This window comes from Mytilus californianus, unplaced genomic scaffold (genome assembly GCF_021869535.1).
Source record: "Mytilus californianus isolate M0D057914Y unplaced genomic scaffold, xbMytCali1.0.p SCAF_2, whole genome shotgun sequence".
NCBI classification, from domain to species: Eukaryota; Metazoa; Mollusca; class Bivalvia; order Mytilida; family Mytilidae; genus Mytilus; species Mytilus californianus.
Window position 1 is genome coordinate 76345772 of NW_026262668.1, and position 24718 is coordinate 76370489.

A 24718-nucleotide genomic window follows, 5' to 3' on the forward strand; every position below is an offset into this window, starting at 1 on the left:
ATCTTTACAATGTCTGTTAATATTTTTCATTTAATTTTTTAATCTTATTTTCCAATACATGTATTTCACTTATATTTTGTTTTGCTTTTCTTTTACAGTATGCAATCATGTATTCTCGGACCTCAATTTTGAATAAGTCCCATTGATGTCCGATATTCTTGGTAAGTTTTGTTTTATTTTTATATTGTTGAATTAGGCCATTTATTATGTTTTTATATTAAAGATTATCCAAAATACTGTTATTAATTTTAAAATATCCTTTCCCTTTTGATTGTGATCTCCCTTTTAACTTTAATGATATAGCTTGGTGGTCTGTGTGAGATATAAGTGCAGGTCTTATATCTGCTGAGCATATATGTGATCTTATTTCTGGGCCAAGGATCCAGAAATTTTTTCACACAATTTCGGTCATTTTGAGATGATTGAAAAGTTGGTGCCCCTTTCGGATTGTTGATGCCAAACTACATTCATAGCATCAACGAATTTGTATTGATGTTTCATCGCATTTACTAAGTAAATTTCTTACCATTTTTCTAAAAATCTTCAAGAACAGTTTAAAATTGAAATGATTTTAATGACTCAAAATGGTTAATTCTCAGACATTTCTTACGTTTCTTTCGATTTGACAAAATTAAAACCAGAAGTTTTGCGATAATATTAAAGTACGAATAATTCCGGATTCATTTCCGGGATTCGTTTTGTTTATCAAATTGACAGGAAATCACCGGCTTCTTTTTATTTTATTACCTTTAAAAGTGTTTGAATATAACAGATTATAGTTGCACTCGTTTATTTTAGCATGAAATCAATTTGCCTTTTACAATTGAATATTTAATTTGCTGAAGACAATTTCACGCATGTGTATTACATAGTAAATAAAGCATGTGTTATTCATGAAAAAATACTTTTTTCTACGTCAATTAAAGTAAGGTTTATTTTTAAATCAGAATTGATGATTGTCTTTGGTGAAAGTAATTAAATAATGAATTCACTTGTCAGGGAATTTTAATTTCTTAAAGATATTATTCTGAGCTTGTGATCAATGTGACCAATTGTCAGGTGTGAATTAAAACCACAGGTAAAAAGTGATTAGCGATCATTTACCAATGTTTCCCGGAGGCATTGATATAGATATTAGTAGGGCCCTCAGGATTATCAAACTACTGGAGTGGCAGTTTTATTACAGGAAAGGGATTATAAACAAAAACAAGTGATCACAAGTGGAAAATGGCAATTAAGAAACCCGATTTCAAACATTAAGTCAATGAAATGACCGAAATTATTTCTGTTAAAAAATAAAATTTGTCCTAAATCCCAATTACTCATTTAGGACATATAGCTTTCATCTTAGGACATGACTGGCAAATATGACAGTTTCCTGACCCTTGTTCTGGGCATATAAGAAAGAAATCTATGCTAGAGGCTTCATGCATATTATTTTTTCGCCTCCAGTTAAATAGTGTATTGTTACAATGTGTCTCTCTCCAAATGTCTATCAACTTTTGTGTTTAAATTAAATTTTTTAAACCGTTAACTGGTTTTTGTGTTTTTTTATTTGTACTATATTTTTTTCTGTCAATATTTGATAGAGTATCATTCATATCTCCACCAACTATGACCATCCGAAAACTATTTTTCAATATCATATCTTTTACTTTTTTGAAAAATGCATTTCTATTTTTTGGTAAATTTGGTGCATAAATTATAGATACTAGTACAAAAACAGTAAGACATGATGAGTGCTTTGGAAGGGTAAGCATTTTCTGTTTTAATAAATTGAATTTTCAAGTACTAAAGTTAGACCTTTCCATCTTTTCGGTTAAAGGTCCTGGACCTTCCATTGCCTATTAAAAGTAAATTTGAACCCCTGCTGCTAGTGATGCATACGCAAAAGCTGTCTGTGAATTAGAGTAGGAGAAGACAATATTCAATAGCAGTACATTTGAAGATTTTTATAAAATAAAGGATTTTCTTTTAAAAGGCAGTCTATGTACACATGTTTAAGAGTAAAACTTAGCCATACAAGTATACAATACATATTCCTCTTTCTTGTTACATGACTTTAACTATATCCAATAACTACAGTTGGCATGTATAAAAGTATTATATATCCCATCTTTACTCACACCAAAACATCTTTAATACCTTAGTTCTAACAGGCTAATAAACCTTTAACATTTTCACCTCTGAAAGCAAAGACAGGAAGCTCATCATCACTGGATAAAGTACACATATAACAAAAATAACAAAAACTTTTATTGTGGAAACTGTTTAAATTAGATTTCAATATGTGGTTGAAATTCAATGTGATATCAATATATCAAGACTCACTTGTATGTTTTTGTGCATCCAAACATATATGGACTCCACGATCTAGGTATTCCATTACTCTTTTAAAATCAACCTCTTTTAATCCACGAGATGTTAAAGATGGTGCTCCTACAAAAGTAATAGACCTCTGCATAAGAATATAGAAAATGACTGCATTAAAAAATTAGTCTTATATACAAGGCATTAATTTGTTGCCTAACAACAGTATTAATTACCCTGGTAAACAGTAAATTTCCTTGCATAAAATAAAACATCCTTATTTTTGGTTAATGAAGCCTCAGAAATTAATATGATAAAAAAAGCAAAGATGTGGAGTATAACATCACTACAGTCTATGCAAGCTTGGATAATTTATGAATTATCAACAGGTCTAATGAGATTTTCAGATTACATCGTGAGTGCCTACTGTAAAAGACCCTCTAAATTCTTTTGAAACCACATAACATGATAAATAAATGGGGAATGTGTCCATGGGACACAGATGATGCCCCTGCTTGTATATAACGTTATAAATGAGTAACTCAAGAACATTAAAAGTGACGCTACACAAATTCATACTTGATCTGAGTTTTGTGGTAATAAACATCTTCTTATATCTATTGTGTATAAGTTTCATAACATTTGGTTGAGGCAAACTTCAGTAATAGAATGGAAATGAAAAATTCGCTATGGCCGGGGCACAAAAATCAATGCTTCTTAAAGCAGCAGCAACAACCCATTTTAAAGTTTTTAGTTTGACCATGCAAACTTACAACTGCCCATATTCAAGATAAGCATCTTACCACAATACCCATGTGGTAAAACGAAACAAAACTCTTGTACAGATAAGCAAATCAACATTTTACACATAACTGAAGCATGCATCTTCTTATTTATATATAAAATGTTATGAAGACCAAACTGTTCTATAATTCATCTCTCAATGACATATGATTTCTTAAAGCTAGGCCTTCAGAGTTCAGACAAAACTCAATCAATTCTTATTGATTTCAGAAAAAAACTGATGCGTCAGCAAGGGTCCTGAAGAAGAATACACAAGTAGAGATCTTTTCTCTGGCTAAAATGTTTCTATTGTTTTTTTTACAAACGAAAGTGAACCAACGCCTGGTGAGTCTGTAGTGAGTTAGAGTCCCTGAAGTGGATACCTCGGGTATGCAGGGTCGTTATGATGAAACACAATAATGTAGAAAGTCCTGATGACGGTGCCCTAGGCACCGAAACATGTCGATCAATAAATTTTCTGTAGCAGTCCCTCCAGTGTTGTTGTTATAAGACTTTCTACATTATTGTTTTTTTTGTATAATTTATCTTTGTTCTTGGCATTGTACAAATCAAGGTCTTCCTGTACTGATTATGACATTGCTGTATGAAGAATTCAATGCAGTACAGAAACTGATATTAAGTGTAGGACTAGATTTCTTATCAGCAGATTGGCTACTTTGAGTTTGCTTTCAGAAACTGCAAGCATTCAATGATTATATGTTTTTGTCATCTATTTTACCGTTATTTAAGAGTTTAAAAGTGCTTTTTATGAACAGGTTATTCATGTATGTTCTTTTACATATATTTTGTTAATCTTCTGATCAAGATTACAATGAGGGAGGATCTTAGACTAGCGACACCAACGAGCATGTATTGCTCACGTTGCATTTTTTGAGTAAAACTTATTCAGTGCAGCAAGAATATTGCTTTGAATGCATTGAATAGAAACTGTGTGCGTTGAAATCTTGTCTACCTGATTATTTTTGCTGGTTAAAGCTCCTCTTTATTTCTTAAAAGTTTTCAAGATTATAACCCTTTGGGCTCTATCTGCTTTACTTTTCAAGTGAAATGAGATGCAATTAAGCTCAGAAGGGGTTTATTCAAGAACTGAGATTTTGTTGCTTATGTCACAGCTATAGAAGAGACATATTTTATTATTCCAATTATAATGGCATGATTAGCAGTATAACCATTTGTAAATAAATAAACAAGTTGATTACTGTAAATTCAGAAATTAATGCGTTCATTTATTATTGCGATTTTTGAAGAATGGACAAAAATGCGAAATTAATTATTGCGATATCAGGAAAATCTGCATACATATATATGCGTCAGATATCAAAATGCGAGTTCTTATTATTGCGATACTCACTGAGTCACAATATTCGCATTAATAAAAACCTCGCAATAATTTCTGAATTTACAGTAATAAACATAACATGATTTATATAATTGACATAATAAAAAGCTCAAGTTAAAATGGTCATCCAAATCATTGCTAAGCATCTCTATATGGTTAAGGAGAGACAACTCTTATAACAATGTTAAATACCATACCAACACTGACATAAGATTCAATAAGCACAATACACACCTAAACGTAGACCACCTGGTGTAACAGCACTCTTGTCACCAGCACATGTGTTCTTATTTACTGATATTTCTACCAATTCTAGAACTCTATCTACTCTTGATCCATCTGTTCCTTTAGGTCTAAGATCTACTAACACTAGATGATTATCTGTTCCACCTAAATAAGAAATGAATATTGGCTTAAATTCTTTACAAAATCAAACATTCTTAACAAAATTCTATCTAAATAATTTTATAGATATTAGTGCTAGGAAAACATATTACAATGGGTGTATTCTCCCCCTTATTGACTACTGCATTGTTCTATGGAATTGACTACCATACTAAATGTGTAAAGTGTAAAACACTTTTACTTTTAAACAAAGTATCAAGAAAACTTGACATAGTCCAGATAAGTTCATATGCTGGTAACTGATGTTACATTTTTTTTCTTCTTACATGCAATTCTTGCACTGAATTGCACTGTTTAAGCCTTGCAAATGATACACAGAACTACATGATTGTTAATTGATTATGTGTAAAACATCTGTTTTGGGCTAAATTGTATGAGTGTCTCTTGCTAAGGAAAGATTAATTATTGTAACTATTTGTGTTTACCTACTTTAAATAAAGAATTTTTTATTATCATTATTATCATTGCACACTCAACTAAATATAATCAGCTGGTCACCAAAGTGATTGTCCAAAAGGTCATATCATAAGAGTTGATGAAAAGTCATGTGTAAAAGTTAACACTATGGTTGGTAAGAAACATGAAGTTTTCAAACAAACAGGATACATTGTAATTTTATGGTTCAAATTCTCAAAGTGGGACTTCAAAGAATTACTTTTATTTAAACAACTACAAAAAAAAAACACGTTTTAAAAAAAATGTGTTTGGAATGGATGTCCATAAGAACACTGCATGATCAGATCAACTGGATACACAAACCTGGTTTTACCTCATACAAATTTGAGTTGTTTCCCCTTGATTGCAGGGTTCTCACTAAGACAAGTCCATAAGTCTTGGACTCATGAAAATCTGTCTGGACTCCTCATTTTCAAAACTGGTGAGTCCAAAGATGCAACAAGATTGTAAAATGTTGTATAAGCTGAGCACATATATTAGCATTAATATCAAAAGTTAGAAAACAATCTAAATCAGATGTCATTTCCGTACTCTTTTTGTAATGGAGACTGAAAAATGAAACCGATTTGCCGGAGTCTAATGTATATAGCAAATTAAATTTCATCTTTTCATCGTTAAACTGGCCATGGCCATGGCCAGAAAGGGCAAGTCCCTGGACTCACCTTCAAAAATCATTAGTGAGAACCCTGAAATTGATTTAACTTTGACTCCCCTAGAGTTAAAACTCAAAATTTTATCACTGTTCTGTCATTTCAAGATAATGAGATTTGACTGTACAAAGTGTTATAGTCTAAAGGCATTCCTAAAAGGTATACCTATGTGCAAAAAATTGACAGTAATTTTAAATATGGATCTGAGGATAAAAGCAAACTCGGCTTTTTCAATTAAGTATCCTTTATTAAATCTAAAACCTAGTATAAGTCAGGTAGATACATTTTTTCTTTTAAATAATAAGTTTATAAAAAAAGTTTACTTTTCAGACATTTGCTTCATAGTGTTTTTACAAATCCATTTTTAATTGGTAAATTATGTATGAAATATAAAAGTGTAGTTGGAACATGAATGCCTCAGACCCTAAAGAATTTATTGGGTCCAGAAAACTAAGACGAATTACAAAATTGGAAATTAAGGACAGCAAATCAGGTTTTTCTAACACGTATAAGAGCCATATTTAACACTAGCAAGAGCCTTAAGTCTTAAACAAACAAAGAAGACCTGGTAAAATATAACTTGACTTCTATTGTGTGTTTAGAAACAATATACTTTTCAATCAATCAAAACAGTAACTCCTTAACAACAAAATGAAAATAGTAAAAATTCAACTTAACCAACATTTTAGGATTTTAGTTGACACTAATCTTCTTATGTAATCAGACAGATTTAGAGTAGCATACCTTCTGCAAACCCTGATAAAAATCCAAAATATATCATTCACCATATAAAGCATGAATAAAATCTGTGTATATAAGCCAAGCACTGTGTTCAACTTTTAAAAGATTTGGTTTAGTTATTCACAAGCTTTCAAAAAGATACATTATACATGTTAAATTCAGCCATTTAAAAAAAAATATAATCATCACTCTCTTTCAATATATCCAATTAGCAGACATTTTCTGTCCCAATATCGATGTTCACAATTACAATTAGTAGACACCCTTTTTTGATGTTTATTTGGACTATCCAGGACTGTACTTTACACACTTAATGACACAGCATTGGATTTAACCATTCCCGAAATCAGACCTTGCGCTTACGATGTAATAATCACAGTCATTCCAGGATGACACATTCGACAATTGTAAATATGGTGATTAACTTGCATTTATAGTAACTATTACTTTGCTTAAATTTAATTGATTGATCGATGACTGAAAAATATCCAGTGGCAAATATTGCATGCAGGTTCAGGCTCATAACATGTTAAAGAGAAATGAATATACCATATTTTGTATAAGTATGATCTAATTTTTAATGCACTAGCTCACAAGGTATTAGTCTGAAGAAACACATACCACCGTAATCAGATACATTATTCTGACTGCCAACTAACCAATCCTACTCTTACTCCTAAATACTGCTTGCTTTGCTGACTAAATTTAAATATTTTTGGTTTGACCCAGACAGGGATAGAACCTACACCTTTCAGCGCTGGAGGTGAATGAATACTACCATCAGTCTACTGAGTCAGTCACTTAAATTTAAAATCAAAGAAGAATGTGTCTGAGGACAAGAATGCCCCCTCTCAAGCTTGCTTATAATACGTGAAAATACTTTTTGAGAATATTTGATGTCATTGATAGTTATTAAAGAGTTCTATTGTTCTAGTGTGAGGTCTAAGCATTGTGTATGAGTTTCATAAAATTTGCATGAGGCAAAATTAAGTTAGAGTGTGGAAACGAAAAAAATTGCAACTTTCAAAGTTTTAAAAAGGCATAACTCTAAAATGGTAAGTGACTCACTGCCCAAATTCAACTCTATCAGCAAGTTTTGGTTCTTAGCATTGTGTATGATTATCATAACAGCTTAGGCATAAAAAAGCTTACTGACCAGAATACAGAAATGTGATTTTTCCTAAATCTAATCAAGGGGAATAACTGAGGAACAACAAAATTGAAATATGTCACAATTTGAACATGAGCAAAATCATCATTTCATATCTTATTGAATGGGAACCTCTTCTATTGTCATTTTCCTTTACATTGCAAAAGTAAGAGTTATTTTATCCATCAGAAGCATTTTCTGGTACACATTTATTAGGACCTCCCATTTTAGAGATAAGAAACATTTCTTTCTTGTGTATTACATGGAATTACCTGATACAACATCATAACCTTTCTTCAGAAGTTCCTCTGCCATTATCTTAGAATTCTTCACAACCTGTTTCTGATATTCTACAAACTCTCCAGTCATTGCCTGTGATTGTATAATTATAATATGTTGTTTATTACTAATGGAGAACAAAAGACAACCTATATCCTTGCATTCTCATGTATATGTATATAGCATGTTCAATTACAGAAACTGCAAATATTTGCCTTCATATGGAACACTTTAATCCAAAAGAATTGCCGTCTTTGTCCTATAAAAATAGCAATAATTCAAGGTGACTTGCTAACGCTCGTGGTAAAATATATAGCATAAAGGGGCACCTTGTCATAAAATGAATAAAAATTCAAACCCCCATGAATTATTTCTAAAACATTTAAAGTTTATAATGTCATATGTATTTGAACAATAAAACACTGCACAAACCGTATGGCAAGCCCATGTCTAACCTGCTTGAGTGCTACAGCAACTGCTCCTATCTGATGCTGATGTGGTCCTCCCTGTAAAGCAGGAAATACACCACTGTTTATACGTTTTTCATAATCATACATGATTTTGTTGCCTTTCTTGTCAACACCCTTCTGACCTTTCCTATAGAAAATCATGCCAGACCTGAAAACACAAACATCAGTGGTTAATTAACACAATGATTAAAATATGTTGAACATCAAAATTTAATCATTATATTTACTTATCATGCAATTAACTTTTAACGACTCATTCAAGTTAATAATATGATTAGTTTAACAACAAGCTGAACAACAGGTGTATAATATTTGGCTTCCGTCTTTTATAATGCTAAAGCATTTTTTTAGTCTGTTTAATATTAACTCCAATATTTAGCTGAACTAGGGTCACGTAAAATTCATATATGGTAGATACTGATAGGTCTTAAAGTAATGATAAGCATTGTTTTATGGGTATTATGCATTATTGTAGATCATACCATATCATTTTCCATATAATTTTTGATATAATGTTTACGCTTGGGTGTAAGCACATCAGAGGACAGTGAATTCTTCCACACTGATGCATCCACAATCATAAATCAGCCTTGAGGTACAAGGTGGGGTAATCAAAAGAAAAGAGGGTTATAAACATGCCATAATGTATTCCTTAAATCTATTTTCCTAAAATGTGCCCCAACTCACACCATTTTCATTTGTCTAATAAATAGAGAACAACAGCTTGTGGTAATAACATACATTTGTAGGAAACATAAAAAGTTTATGTCAGTCTACATCTACCATGATTCATCATCAGTTGAGCAAAATCATAATCCAATTAAATCTTGATTCAGTGGCAAAAAGGTTAAGAGCATAATAAAGCTGTTACAGTAACAAAGTTACCACTTATACCATGTATACATTTGTAAAAGATGGATTGAATTTTCTGAAGTGACCTGCTAAATAGGTGGTGCAAAACACATCATTATATTATGTTATTGTGTCAAAATTATCTATTGAGGAAGAGATTACACGTGAAATCCAGGTTTATAAGGAGAATTTACAACAGAAAGAAAGCTAAACCAGGTTAGAAAATACACTTACCGTGGTCCTCTAAGAGTTTTATGTGTAGTTGTGGTTACTACATCAGAATAATCAAATGGACTTGGTATAATACCAGCAGCTACAAGTCCAGATATATGTGACATGTCTGCTAACATTACTGCTTTTACTTCATCACAGATCTGTACAAATATAATTTTAAATGTTCTAGTTACTCCCTAAACAGAGATTACTGTTTTATACATATAATATTATGTCAACTAAATTTAGATTAAAGGTCATTTGTATCCTGTTTGACAGATACCTATAGTTGAATTGAATCTTCCAGTTATAAAAAATCTATTACAGTTTTATCAAGGATAATGGGTATATGCCAGACAGACTATAAGGAATCTGTATACAAGATATGGATTTTCCAGCAATACTACCTTCTGAAATATATATATAGATTACTAGTATGCAAGAAGCTTATGCTGGAAACCACAAGATTAGCATCCACATGGCTTGCATTCTGCGACATTCACTGCAAGGGAGGCAAAAAAAGCCAAACTACAATGGACAATGAATAAAATTATTACATGTACTAACCTGTCTATACACTTTATAATCTAGAAGTCTGGAGTAAGCTGTTGTTCCTGCAATAATAAGCTTAGGACGGAATAATCTGGCTGAAGTTCTCATACCATCATAGTCTATAAGTCCTGAGACTGGCTGAAATATATTAATACATTAGCACATTAGAGTACATCAATATGAAAGTAACATAATAACACAATATAAAACAAGAGACTGCACAAAAAATGACATAAACTAATTAATCCTCTCAATATCATTCAAATGTTTAAAAGCATAATGTAGGTACTGCAATTTTGGGCATTGGCAATGTTTAACTGGTGACAACAAAATCTATTGAAATTAATCAAGCAAATATATAAAATTATAATTAGTATTGATGCAACCGTATGTTTTCTAACTATGGACGTTATATCTTTGCAATATATGATCCCAAATTGGACTTTTTTTTTCTCACAAGACTTTATATGAGAAAATTTAAAAACATGTAAGTGTTTGAACCTGTTTCTATGTGACTATTTTCAAATAGACAGAATATTATATTTATTTAACAAACTTGTTTTAATGTGTCAGACAGAAAGACAATGCATAAATTGTATTGAAAGACTTTTAGTGATTTTCTTATAATTTACAGCTTTTATCAAAATGTCAACAGAAATTGAGCACAATGGTCTCATTATTTGATGCAAGATTTCTCTATTCAATGTAAATTTCTGTCGAGTCATTTTGGTTGTTATCAATTTACTATTTTTAGGGTGCATAATTTCGTGTTGTCATCATTTGCTCTTATCAAAGTAAATGTTCATGGTTTGGTCTTACCAACCAAAATTGATATCCATGAATATTAATGAAGACACAGTTATCTTTTATATGAATAATGACTTACATTTATTTTGTATGGCATGGATTCAAAGTATATTGATGTAGCTGATATTCTTTTTGTGTCTGTCATAAAACCATGAGTTAAACTGAAATATTCAACATGTTCAATACACTGAAATAAGTCAACCTTAGCTGACGCATTGAAAATGTACTCTGACCTCATGTTGTTTGTTTTGTACATTATATTCATTCCTTTATAGGAAATTTTTATTGGTTTTTAACATTTTTTCGTTATTTTCACATTTGACATATATTTTTGATAAAAATTGTACATTGCAAAGTTAAGGTCGGTCAGTGAATAGATTAGACTTACAGTTTGATACTATACACCATAATAATGATTGCAGAAAACATTGATTCAAATTGTTTCTGGTGGTATCAAAGGATTTAATTTTTTTAAGTGAAACAAATAGCAATAGTTCACCTGGTCCAGTGATAAGAAAGCTGACATTAGAATTGTACACTTAATAGGACTTATGTCTCTTCAGCTCTAGGGAAAACAGTAAAATTGATGTTTTAACTTGACATACTTAGAATTTTATAAATTGTAATATTTTCATGAGTCATATTGATTGATTGATTGATTGGTGTTTAATGCCACTTTCAGCATTGTTGTGCTATTTCATGGTGATCAGTTTTTATTGGTGGAGGAAGCTGGAGTGTCCAGAGAGAACCAACAACCTTCGGTAGGAAAACTGACAATTATAGTCAATTAAGATTGGAGTCAAGCACACCTGCCACCTCTGGGTTTTGAACTTTCAACCAGAGTGTTGACAAGCTATAGCTAGTGATACAGTAGTACGACTACTTAGTCTACTAGGATACCTGTTAAGAGGAATAACTTGAATCTAAAAAGGTAAGTACAAAGATCTGCCCAAGACTTGGGTTCAACATATTTACTTGCTGTTAACCACAATCTTTAAAATATGACTATGAGTCAAGGCTATGACAAAGCATTGCATTAACGTAAAAAATTGTGCAAAGTATGATTTTGTTTATAGAATGCAACTTCATGTGTCTAGATTCATACTAGTATGGATCTCAATAGACCTCAAACCCTTTTTGGTACTTAGTCATATTTTTTTTTGTACAGTTTTAAGTAAATTTAAAGGAAAAGCATTCAGATATCGATGGAACTAATTTGAATGTATAAATGAATTACAAATATTGTATTAAATTAATTTTATAAGTAACTACACTTATAAATTATAAGAGGTCAATTCAAAAACAGATTAAATGTAATCTAAAAGCCAACAAAAGTTAACCTGAGATTTTGCTCTGATTTCAAATTGTTTTTAACTTCATTTATTCAAATTTGAAATGAAGACTTAAAACATGCGAAATACCTTACTTTATGATCAGTTTAAAGATGATAAAGCTGTTCCACTACATCAACTTTCAGACAAGTACATGCCAAATTGTTTTGAACCGTACACATAAAATCTTTGAAATATTACATTAACATCTGTATACATTTATAATATACTGTACAATTTTGAATATGAATACAGGTAAAGGGAGACATGAGGTATATGTCAATCAGAATACAATCCAACAACACAAGTGAACATGTTGCTCATATCTAAATATTCTGGAAAAATAAAAAAATAAGGCAAAGTTTGCGTGCTTTTTCTTTATTGAAGGTTGAGAGTGGTGATCTCAACACTTTTTTTCAATCAAACTTCTTGTGTTGGGTTTTAGTCTTTGATGTTCATGATGTTAACACATTTATAAATTTAAACATATAAAACATGATTTGCAGCATAAAATTACTTACTGTCCTCCATCAGGCAAATCAAGACCCATAATTCTGTCATGTGGCTGAAGCAGTCCAGTAAAAACTTCAAAGTTAGCAGGACTTCCGGAGTATGGTTGTACATTTACACCCCACTGTTCTGGATCTAACTTGAAACATTCTAAAGCTCTCTTCTGGCATAGTCTCTCTACATCATCAATAAACTTGTTTCCTCCGTAATATCTAATATAAACAAACAAGCATTCTGAGAGTATTGCATGGCAAAACATAGTCCCCTACCGGGTAAAAATTCATTATACTGGAACAAAATGCTAACTTGTTCTATAACTTGTCATGGTGTAAACAAAAAGTAAATATCATGTCAATATCTTCAAGCATGACTAAAAACAGTGTAGAAAACTGATTATATGAGTGAATTTTTCAAGTCCAAGACTCCAAGGACCATAACTCTGCACAAAATTATTAGACTGAAACAAAAATTTGAACTTGATCTGTAACTTGTCATGATAAAACTATATATATACCAATTATCAATCAATATCTTATAAGCATGATGAAAAAAACATCAGATATGATTAATAGTTCTCTTAAATTAGATATGATGTAACACAGTGTATATCTATTTTCAAATTATAATCAAATATAGTTAATAGTTCCAAATATGTTTTCTTTCATTTGTCACAAACTAATATAGATTTGTAACTTATCTATAAAATATCAACAACTTTTATCTACACAATGTAATGTATTGAAATATATACATTAAAAAAATAGATTATTATCTAATTAAAGGATTTCTCTTGAAGTTCATAATTTTTATATATATATAGCATTCAGAAAATTAGTTTATACTAAATAACAAACAAACCTGCAAAAAAGTTCTTCAAATAATTTAACAAAGAATGTTTTTTAAAAAATGAGTTATCTCCCTTTGTACAGAAATATGGTTTAACATAGTACTCTGACATTAGATATGGTCCATAACTCTGGACTAAATCATCAGACCAGAACAAAATTCGAACTTGATCTATAACTTGTCATGATAAAACTATATACCAAATATCAAATCAATATCTTCCGAAAAACCAAGAAAAAAAGTGTGGAAAGCTGATTTGCCAGACTGACGGATGGACAGACGGACAGATGCACAGACGGACGGAGTGCAAACCTAAAGTCCCCTTTGACTTCGTCCGGTAGGGGACTAATAAATTCAGCATGTTCAGTCCTTATTTCCTTTCAACAGGTTATTACTTAATTCAGAGTATTACAAAATTTTGTAGAAATACATCAAAGTCAGAATAAAATGAAATTTTGTTGTGTGGTTTCATAAAAGTTGCAATGACAAGAACAGGACTGAAAGGTCAAAAACATTATAGCCTACAGAACTTTGTTGCCTAGGGTATAATAATGTGCTAAATGTAAGAAATGATTCAAATAGTTCTCACAATTATAAGAATTGGAGAATTGTTTAAGATACTAAGCATACCCCACTCATAATGAGGGTGTAAGAAATCAGGAAGAGTCTAATAGATCTGAAAAGTGTACAAAAGATACAACACATCACCGTTAAGCAGCTGTCCAAAAATGAAGATTTTGTTCAGCAGTATATGAGAAAAGATACTACTCATCACTGTCCAACTGCTGACCAAATATGAAATTGTACATTTTTAAAGTAAAATGAGATTTTATTAAATAAATACTTACCATCATAAATTCTGAGTACATCCATCTGCGCAAGTCTGACAGGCGGAAAACCCCAAATAAAAATATCATCCAATGAGAAGAGGGATGACCAAGCAGTGCCCGTATAACCATGCCTTTATATCATCCATTTAATTTCCTAAAGTAAGCAAGAAGCCCTAGGAAAAAAAATAGGGGATGAAGGGGAGGTTGGGAGGGACCTTTAATTTATGATGGTAAGTATTTATTTAATAAAATCTCATTTTATGTCAATAAATACGTTACCATCATAAATTCTGAGTAAAATTTAGAATCTAACGCAAAGCTGAATCCCCTGAACCAGAAGATGCAGGAGGAAAAACAACTCTTTGTGCAGAAACTAAAGGTCCTAAGGAGTACAAACTCTGAGCTTGAGTAGATAAAGACTGCAGATAGTGAGAAATGAAAGAATTTTCAGTTCTCCAGAAACCTGCAGATAAGACTTCCTCTAAAGAAGCGTTATTAAAAAGGGCCCAGGAGGTAGAAATAGCTCTAACATCATGGGCTTTAACATGCATACTATTCAGAAGTTCTTCATTAGAAGAATTGTAAGCTAATTGAATAGTTTTACAGATCCAAGTTGAAATGGTTTTAGCAGACAAATCTTTTCCTTTGTAAATAGGAATAAATAACCTAGAATTTGAGGAGGTGCGGAGACTCTGTGTTCTCTGAAGATATAAAAGTAAGACTCAGATAGGACAGAGTACTTTAGAACTTGAATCATCAGGAAGGGCTGGAATCACTATTGGTTCTGAACCTCTGCTCGGAATTTGATTTTTGTCTAAAAAGGCTGGATCCGTTAATAGAGTAACAGATGACTTATCCCTATTAAAACGAAGGCAGTAATCAGCAGTGGAAAACGCATGAATTTCACTTCTTCTTCTACCAGAGGCCAAGGCAAGAAGAAAACAACACTTATACGTTAAAAACTTGATTTCAACCTTTTCAGCAGGTTCAAAAGGATGGGTTTTTAAAGCTGATAAAACTACACTCAAATTCCAAGACGGGATTAAAACTCTCTGTCTAGGGCGTTCAAGAGTGAAATTCTTAACTAAAATAGAAATGAATTCATTATTACCAAAATCTGGACCTCCAGACAGTTGAATCGTCCTAGAAATAGCTGATCTATAGCCTTTAATTGTAGAGGGAGATAATCCTTTCTCTTCAAAAAGGTGGATCAGAAAGTCTGCTAGTTGCTGTACAGAAATTTGGAAAGGATCAATTTCCTTCTCACTACACCAACTACTGAAGATAGTCCACTTGGCATCATAGACGATGTTAGTGGAATCTCTAACTGCTCGGGAGAGATGTCTGGCTGCGCATTCAGAAAAACCTCTCTCCTGGAAGCTATCCCTGAGAGAAGCCACACGAACAGATGTAGCTTCTCTGGATTGGGATGAAGAATCTTGCCCTTGAACTGGGACAGAAGGTTGTGTCGTACTGGTAGAACCAGTGGACGAGCACAAGACAGATGAAGAAGATCTGGAAACCAGGCTTGTTTGGGCCAAGCTGGAGCAATAAGAATGATAAACCCTTGCTCTGCTGAGATCTTCTGAAGAACTTCTGACAGAAATCTGAACGAAGGGAAGGCGTAAGCGAACATTCTGTCCCAAGGAACACTCATGCAGTCTACTGCGTAAGCTTTCGGATCTGGTACAGGAGACATGAACACTTGAACTTTGTAATTGAGGCTTGTTGCAAACAGGTCTACATGAGGAGACCTCTACTGAAGTGTTATTGCCTGAAATACTGATTGGAGAAGTTCCCACTCTGTATTGACTGGGGTAAGTGTCCTGGACAGAGCATCTGCTAACACATTGAGTTTCCCTGGGACATGACGAACTACAATCTGTAGATGAAGGTGATTGCACAGAAGGAGGATTTCTCTTGCTAAAAGGAACAGCTCGTAACAATGAGTTCCCCCTTGGTTTCGCAAATAAGCCACCACAGTGGTGTTGTCCGATGCTAGAACAAGAGATTTGTTCTGCAGTAGGGACTGAAAATGAGACAGTGCAAGAAGAACTGCCTTCATTTCTAGTATTTTGATGTGTTCCTTCAAAAGATCTGGAGTCCACACTCCTGAAACTGAAAGACCTTCCAGATAGGCTCCCCAACCGAGGTTGGAGGCATCTGTGAACAGAGTCTGATTTGGAACTGGAGAGGACAGAAGTTGGCCTCTCAAAACGTTTGCTTGGGAAGTCCACCAAACCAAATGAGGATACAATTCCTGATGAATGATTGGAACTGGAAATTCCCAATCCTGTGAAGCTGGGAGCCAATGTTGATGTAGATAAAATTGAAGAGGTCGAATGTGAAGGCGACCAAGTGGAACAACATCCACTAGTGAATTCAAGAGACCTAGCAGTTGTGAAAACTGGCGAGCAGTAACTGTTTTTTGAGATAGAAACAGAGGAATTTTTGAACAAAGATTCTGAAACTTTTCCTGAGGAGGTCGAACTATGCACTGATGAGTAAGGTAATGTTCGCCTAGGAAAATAAAGTCCTGATACGGAATAAGGTCTGACTTTTTCAAGAGATGAGAAACCCCAGAGAGAGAAGCAATCTAATGACTACATCGGTATTGAGATAGAGTTTCTCGAGAGAAAGTTCCTTGATCAGTGAGTCGTCCAGGTAAGAATGAATCTGAATAGCCTGTGAATGAAGGTGAGCTATGGCTACCTGCATGAGTTTGGTAAAGGCTAGTGGTGCAGTTGACAGACCAAAAGGGAGAGCTCTGAATTGGTAAACCCTTTTGTTCCAAACAAACCGAAGGAATTTGCGGTATGAATGGCAAACTGGAACATGAAAATAAGCGTCCGTCAGATCCAGGGATGTTGTCCAAATACCTGGAAGAATAGAAGCTCTGATTGAACGATTGGTCTCCATTTTGAAATGGGGAATAATCATGTAAGAATTGAGGATAGACAAATCGATGACTGGTCTCATTCCTCCTGTCTTCTTCAAAACAAGGAAGAGACGAGAATAGAAACCTGGATCTATTGAAGATACAGGGACTTCCTCCACTGCCCTCTTTGTCAAAAGAGTCTCTACTTCTGTTGACAGAAGAAGAAACTTCTGTGGATCTTGAGTATTGGACAGTGGGATAGGAACAGAAGAAAGAGGAGGTTGTTCTTTGAATTGAAGAGTTAATCCCCCTCGAATTACTGACAGAACCCAACAATCTGAGGTAATACTTGTCCATTTTTTTAGAAAATGAGTTAACCTCCCCCCTACTGGCAATTGAGAAAAAGGAGTTTTGTAGTACATCTCTGGATTGGGTTCTGACAGTAACGTACGAGGGGGCAACTTCCTAGGAAGAGGGATTGGCCCTCTTGCCACCTCTCTTAAAACTGTTAGGTTTAGACTTAGGGAATGAAGACTTCTTAGGTTTATTACCTCCATCATTAGTCATTTTCCTCCTCTTCTCTTGAGAATTATAAGAAGAGCCTCCAGCGGAAGAATAACTACCTCGTTTAGAATTATTTCCAGAAAGAGATACATTCACCTTCACTGGAGCTGGGGTTTGATTGAGATGCTTCTGTACTTCATTAAGTGGCAACCCGAAAATCTAATCATCTAAAGGAGACTTAATTAAAGCATCCTTAAGATTATCCGAAACCTTTGCTTTATCCAAAATTTCAGCTCTTTTGGATAAAGTGCAGTTGGCTATAGAACCCATAATCAACAACTGAGAGGCACCCAAAGCCTTGTCCACCTGCTGGGAGGAGACTGAAATGGTACCTTGTTGACATCTCTCATAATGGTATAAACCGAATCTCTAAGATCCTTCAAAGTAGAAGGAGTATCTTCTGCCTCAGGATCCTTACTGGAATTGGTAGAAGAATGACCAATTACAGAAGAAGAGATAAACACAGGAACAGAAGGTTGAGAAACATTCTGAGAGACCTGAGCTGGATTATCACCTTCTTCGTCAAAAGTAAAACCTTCTTCCTGACTGCCTGGGGCCACCGAAAAGCGTTCTTCCTCATCACTGTCCTCCGGGTCACTTCCAATATTATGATCTGGAAGGAGTGAAATCACTGGAGAATTTGACTAATTGGCAATGTTCTCTAGCGTACCCAGGCGGTTGGAGAAAGACGTCAATTCAGAAGAAATAGACTGACGAAAGTCGTCCAGAATACTCTTGAACCCATCTAAAGAGGGGCCAGAGTCAGTAACCTAATTAAACTGATGCCTAACAGAAGAGGTAGGCAGAGCAGCAGGTACAGATACACTACTACAACTACTAGCTGACACTGCTAAAGGAGGAGCAGGAACTGACAGATTAGATGTAGTACTCTGAGGAACAATAACTGGTGTGGTAATTGGTCCACAATAAGGCCAGAAACCTGGGAAAGGCTGACCAGGAACCTGACTAGGAAAAACCTGATTAGGAAACCCTTGACCAGGAAACCCTTGACCATGAAACCCCTGACCAGGAAAGCCTGAATAAGGATAACCCTGAGACCAAGGAGGTCTAGACCAAGACATGGCGTTACTAGCCGAAGCAGGTAAAGTGAAGCCACAGTATGAAGCTGGCGCTCTAGACCCAGGTAAGTTTAGACCCATAGAAATACCAGGGTAGAATGAAATAGACCCAGTGGTGTCAACTGGCCTAGAAAAAGTGTGCGTAACAGTGGCAATGGTAGGGACACCTCCATGATAACCGACAGAACCTGTATTGAGGGTCTGTTGACCGGTCTTAGTAGTCACCGAAGTAAAAACGTCGGTTAGTTGACTACTAATAGGAGGGGTTCCCTGCCTTACCGTTGTTGCGGTAACAGTAAAGGGTAACGAACCGTCTAAAAAAAACATCATTACCTGTAATGGCCTCGAAAGGACTGGAAGCATTAAACTCCATAATTAAATAAGTATGAAGTTAAATACTTATAAAATATAATATTATAACAACAATAATTAATAAACAATGGTATGGGGATACCTACAATATTCACTATCGAAAAAACAAAAAACTTAAAAGTCTTCTCTGTAAGCTGTAACACGTGTGTCTCGATGCGCAGGCGGAAATCAAATGGATGATATAAAGGCATGGTTATACCGGCACTGCTTGGTCATCCCTCTTCTCATTGGATGACATTTTTATTTGGGGTTTTCCGCCTGTCAGACTTGCGCAGATGGATGTACTCAGAATTTATGATGGTAACGTATTTATTGACATAAAATCAGTATGTCCAGTAGTCTCTGCAAAATGGTTGACGAAAATTTTTCAGTTCATTCTACATAATGAGAAATTCAAAATATAGACAAACAGGAAGTGGATATTTGACAGATCAAAAAAGTGCTCACTGGTAACAACTATTCACAGTTGCGCTGCTGATTAAATATGAAATCATTCTGTAAAGTAATTTCTGTGAAAAGTGTGATGAAAATATTAGTTGGACAAAAGAACTTACAGGGCACCAATGACAATAAAGCCCCCACTTATAAAGTGGGATAATCCCTGTATAATAATATTATAGTACTTCCTCCTACAGTGGGAAAATAATTTGTGGTTTTGATTAACAACAAAATTCAAGAAAATAAGTAGTTTCTCTGAATAAAAGAACTTTTATGATACACAAAAAAACAATGTTGATAACTCTTGCAGGGATCACACTGTAGGTTGACAATGTCACAATTTGGGATTTTTCACCTAATGGCAAAAAACCTTTGTAGGTGTTTTTTCTGCCACCAATATTTGTGAGAACAAGGACTTCATCCTGATTAAATGGTCCCAGCTATTAGTATTTTGACTGGCAATGAGGTTCCATAAACAAATATTGTTTGTCCTATCATTTTGACCTTATAACTGATCACCTTTATTCTTCGACACCGTATGAATGGCAAAATAAATGAATCACTCTGATATTGGCACAAGCTTTCCCCCACAGAAGCTTGCTCAGTGTGTGAGTATGTGTTTTCCTGCATTGACATTATTAATGAGTTCCTTACCTAGCACCTGGGTAACCCTCAGAATATTTATTTGTCAGACATGATCCTAAAACTTCTGTTACAGCTCGACTTGTGAAATTCTGAAATTGAAATAAAACAGTTGCTACAATATTATACATGTCTAGACTAATCTGCAGCAGAATTAAATAAATGGAGAATGTGTCCATGGGACACAGATGATGCCCCCGCTTGCATATAACGTTTCAAAGGGGCATAACTCGAGAACGGTAAAAGTGACGCCACCTAAATTCGAACTTGATCTGTATTTAATGGTAATTAGCATTGTGTATAAGTTTCATAACATTTGGTTGAGGTAAACTAAAGTTAGAGAACGGAAATTTTGGGACATACATGCATACGTACAGATGAACAAGGGTAACACTTAATGCCCCTTCCAGTGACGGTGGGGCATACAAAAGCAATTAAATGAAAAATGGAGTCAGGACAGAATCAGCATATAAATCAATGCATGGGTGTATGTATACATGTAACATCCATTAAGTACTTCTCAATATCACATTCAACATTATATTCATATATATGTAATTACTTCATATTTAAACGGTCAAGTCAAATGGGTTAAACCTCATAATTTTCTCTGTTGCTTTAATGTGCCATTGCAACTGTATAACACTAATGGCTTACTTTATTGCAAACATAGTTTCTCATTACTCAATAAATTACAAAATGTCGGAAAATAGCACATTATCTGCAAAAAACAGTCATAATAAGTTCAATCTACAAAGTATTTAATGGAAAAAGGCTATGATAAGGTGAAAAGTAGGTTAAATAAAACAAAAGTTAAAAGAAAAATTTAACTACTCATTACAGACTGAAAAAGTTATAATCAATTGACATACACATAAGCAGATACAATTTTCTCTAACTTTTGTGCTATTTTCACATTTCCTGATCGGTGTGAGAAACATATTTCTCCTCACTAGTGAAATATCTGTTCTCAGCAAATGATTGGTTAAAATTTAATTCTGACGTCAAATTTTCTTGGTTTTTTCTGAATTTCCTATTGTGACGTCATGAAAAAAGGTGACAATGCCTGATGACGTCACATATAAAGAACACAACTTTCTGCAAATCTTTTAAAAGGAAGGATAAAAATCATTAGAGAAACAGATTCCACCACTATAACTCGTGTATTACAATATTTCTCCACTCTCAACAGTTAAATTTTAATTATTTAAAAAGCTCAGCAAAACTTGCGCTTTAAATATTAATATTTAACTGTCTCGAGTGGAGAAATAGCGTATCACACACGTTGCAGTGGTGAAATATATATGCTTTGAACAATATATATATCTTCAAACAATAAGAAATGAAATAATCAGATTTCCATGGATGAGCTGCCCACCATGTAATGACTGGCATACAATGCATAATCCACCTTACCTGTAGTGTATATAAGCTTAGTACTTTATTTGTCAGTCAACAGCTGACAATGAAATTGTCAATTCATTAATTTTCTATATCAACTGTGGTAAGTCAACAGGAACAAGCATTCTGAGCGTATTGCATGGCAATACATAGTCCCCTACCTTAAAAATTCATTGTACTCAAACAATATGCTAACTTGATCTATAACTTGTCATGGTGTAAACTATATAACAAATATCAAGTCAATATCTTCAAGCATGAGAGAAAAAAAATGTGGAAAACTTATTATTTAAGTGAATTTTCTAAGTCCAAGGACCATAGCACTGCACAAAATCATCAGAACGGAAATTCAAACTTGATCTGTAAATAACTTGCCATGATAAAACTATATACCAATATCAAATCCATACCTTCAAGTGACAAAAATAGTGAGGAAAACTGATTATTTGAGTGAATTTTTTAAGTCCAAACACAATAACTCTGCACAAAATCATCAGACCGGAACAAAATTCGAACTTGATCTGTAACTTGTCATGATAAAACTATATACCAATTATCAAATCAATTTCTTCAAGCATGACGAAATAAAATGCTTTGCTGATTGCAGCTTGATACGACCACAGAGGTCGAACCCTGAACAGTTGGGGCAAATTTGGACACAATATTCAAGCTTGATACTGTCTGAATTTGGATTGTGATCCAATTTTTGACATAATATAGGTTTCCGACACAAAATAAATGTGGTCAAAGATCTTATAAATCTATTGCCCAATACTGTGCAATTGAAGATTTCTTCTTGAAACTTTTCAAAAATTCGAAATTTTAAAAATTTTGAAAAAAAATATGAATCCCTTAAAAAAAGATGTCAGAGAGATCCATACACTTGCACACAAGTTATTGTCTGGAAACTAGAAAAATGCTTGTTTTTGGCCCCTTTTTGGTCCTTAATTCCTAAACTGTTGGCCCCCATAACCCAACCTTCTACTTGTGGTATTAAACATTGTGGTACAATTTCAGAGCAATCGAAATACTTATACACAAGTTATTATCCTGAAACTAGAAAAATGCTTGTTTTGGGCCCCTTTTTGGTCTGTAACTTGTCATGATAAAACAATATACCAAAATTTTATCAAATCAATATCTTCAAGCATGTCCAAAAAAAGTGCGGAAAACTGATTTGAAGGACTGACGGAAGGACAGACAGACAGACAGACAGAGTGCAAACCTAAAGTCCCCTTCGACTTCGTCGGTAGGGGACTAATAAAAGAACAGAGTTCTATTGTCTCCTGCATTGCACATATTCTATCTGTTCCAGGACAATAACTAATAAAAACTTTTTATAAATATCTTAGAGAAATGAAGGTTTGAAAGATCTAACAATGCAATTTTACATACAACTAATATTTCCAAGGAACAAAATTCTTTTAAAAAGTTGTTGATGGGTACCACCATGCTCCTGAATATTTTGGCTTTTCAATCACAGCATTCAAGTTATTGAATTTAGACATGCTATTATTTATGTCACAAATCAAGATCGTGACCCACTATTATATTACATAAGTATATATGTGATAGCTGCGGCTGTTTTATTTGGTGTATGCACTGTTGAGCAAGGTTTTTTTTAAATTTGTGCCTGGTTTGTTTAAACATTCCTGCCAGTTTTGTAGTTGCAAGACCAACTGGCACTAAAAATTACGTAACATAGTGATTGATAACCAAAACAGAAACTGATCCAGTGTGAACAAGGTTAACAAATAGAGACTGTCAAATGTACATGTACTAAACCATCTAAGTAAAAGTCATATTGCTTAAAAAGCAAAAAAACGTAATAGACACTTTGAACAACCAGATTAAGGTTTTCTCTTGACATCACACCCTTTCCAATTTAAATAGCTATTTGATTGGATGCTCTGTTTCATGAACAAAATTACAAATAAATTGCTTCGCTGAGCGCAGCTGGATACGACCGCAGATGTCCAACCCTGAAAAGTTGGGGCCAAAATGGACACAATATTCATGCTTGATACAGGTCTGAATTTGGATTGTAACTAAATTTTTGACACATAATAGGTTTCTGACACAGAATAACTGTAGTCAAAGAACTTCAAATTGGTTATATGCTTTTATTAGAAAGCTAAATAACTTATTGTGATATGTATATTGATTTGTATGAATTTTTATTTGTTTTTGTTTTTAAATGTTACCATTGTATTATAAATCATGTTTATTATTGTATATTTACCTCATGTTACACATATATGTGTCTGAGCGTTGCTTTACAATAAATAGTTAAAAATAAAATAGTTTATGATTTGAATTTATATTTAATTTTTTGTTTTTGTACAATACACTATGCTGTTGCGAATTGACTCCCCCCCCCCCCCCCCCCCCCCGAAAAAAAAAAATTTACCCCGGTTTTTTGCTTTTGTGCAATACACTATGCTGTTGAAATATATTTGAAGAAATTTTCTTTTAATTTCTGAAATGTGAAATGATAAAAATTGTCCCCCCCCCCTTAAATTTTTTTCACCTCCCCCCTTATCCTTATTCCACTAAAAAAATCTTTCCCTCAAGATATGGTCAGTATCTCAATTCAAATTTCTAATGGAGTTTGCAACCATAATTACCCATTTAAATACATCATAAAAGTTTTAAAATATAAAATGACATACATAGTCGTAGCTAAAATTAATATTAATTAATAGTAACTGCTAAAAATAAATTGACAGACAATCATCATTTCTTAATACATAATTTACAAGCAGTGTAAGCATGGTAAGGGAGGTAATCAAACAGTGT

At 33.6% G+C, this 24718-nt stretch overlaps 1 protein-coding gene across 1 annotated transcript in view; it reads right to left on the reverse strand.

The window, feature by feature from the left end:
- LOC127728207 (serine hydroxymethyltransferase, mitochondrial-like) overlaps window positions 1-24718 on the reverse strand; it is a 43370-nt gene that overhangs the window by 8632 nt on the left and 10020 nt on the right. Inside the window, exons 3-11 of the mRNA XM_052235435.1 lie at window positions 20531-20610; window positions 12881-13081; window positions 11108-11189; window positions 10237-10359; window positions 9691-9830; window positions 8590-8752; window positions 8128-8227; window positions 4688-4843; window positions 2332-2439 (exon numbers count right to left, since the gene is read on the reverse strand). Coding sequence (XP_052091395.1) covers window positions 2332-2439; window positions 4688-4843; window positions 8128-8227; window positions 8590-8752; window positions 9691-9830; window positions 10237-10359; window positions 11108-11189; window positions 12881-13081; window positions 20531-20610 — 1153 coding nt within the window. The remainder of the gene's footprint in view (window positions 1-2331; window positions 2440-4687; window positions 4844-8127; window positions 8228-8589; window positions 8753-9690; window positions 9831-10236; window positions 10360-11107; window positions 11190-12880; window positions 13082-20530; window positions 20611-24718) is intronic.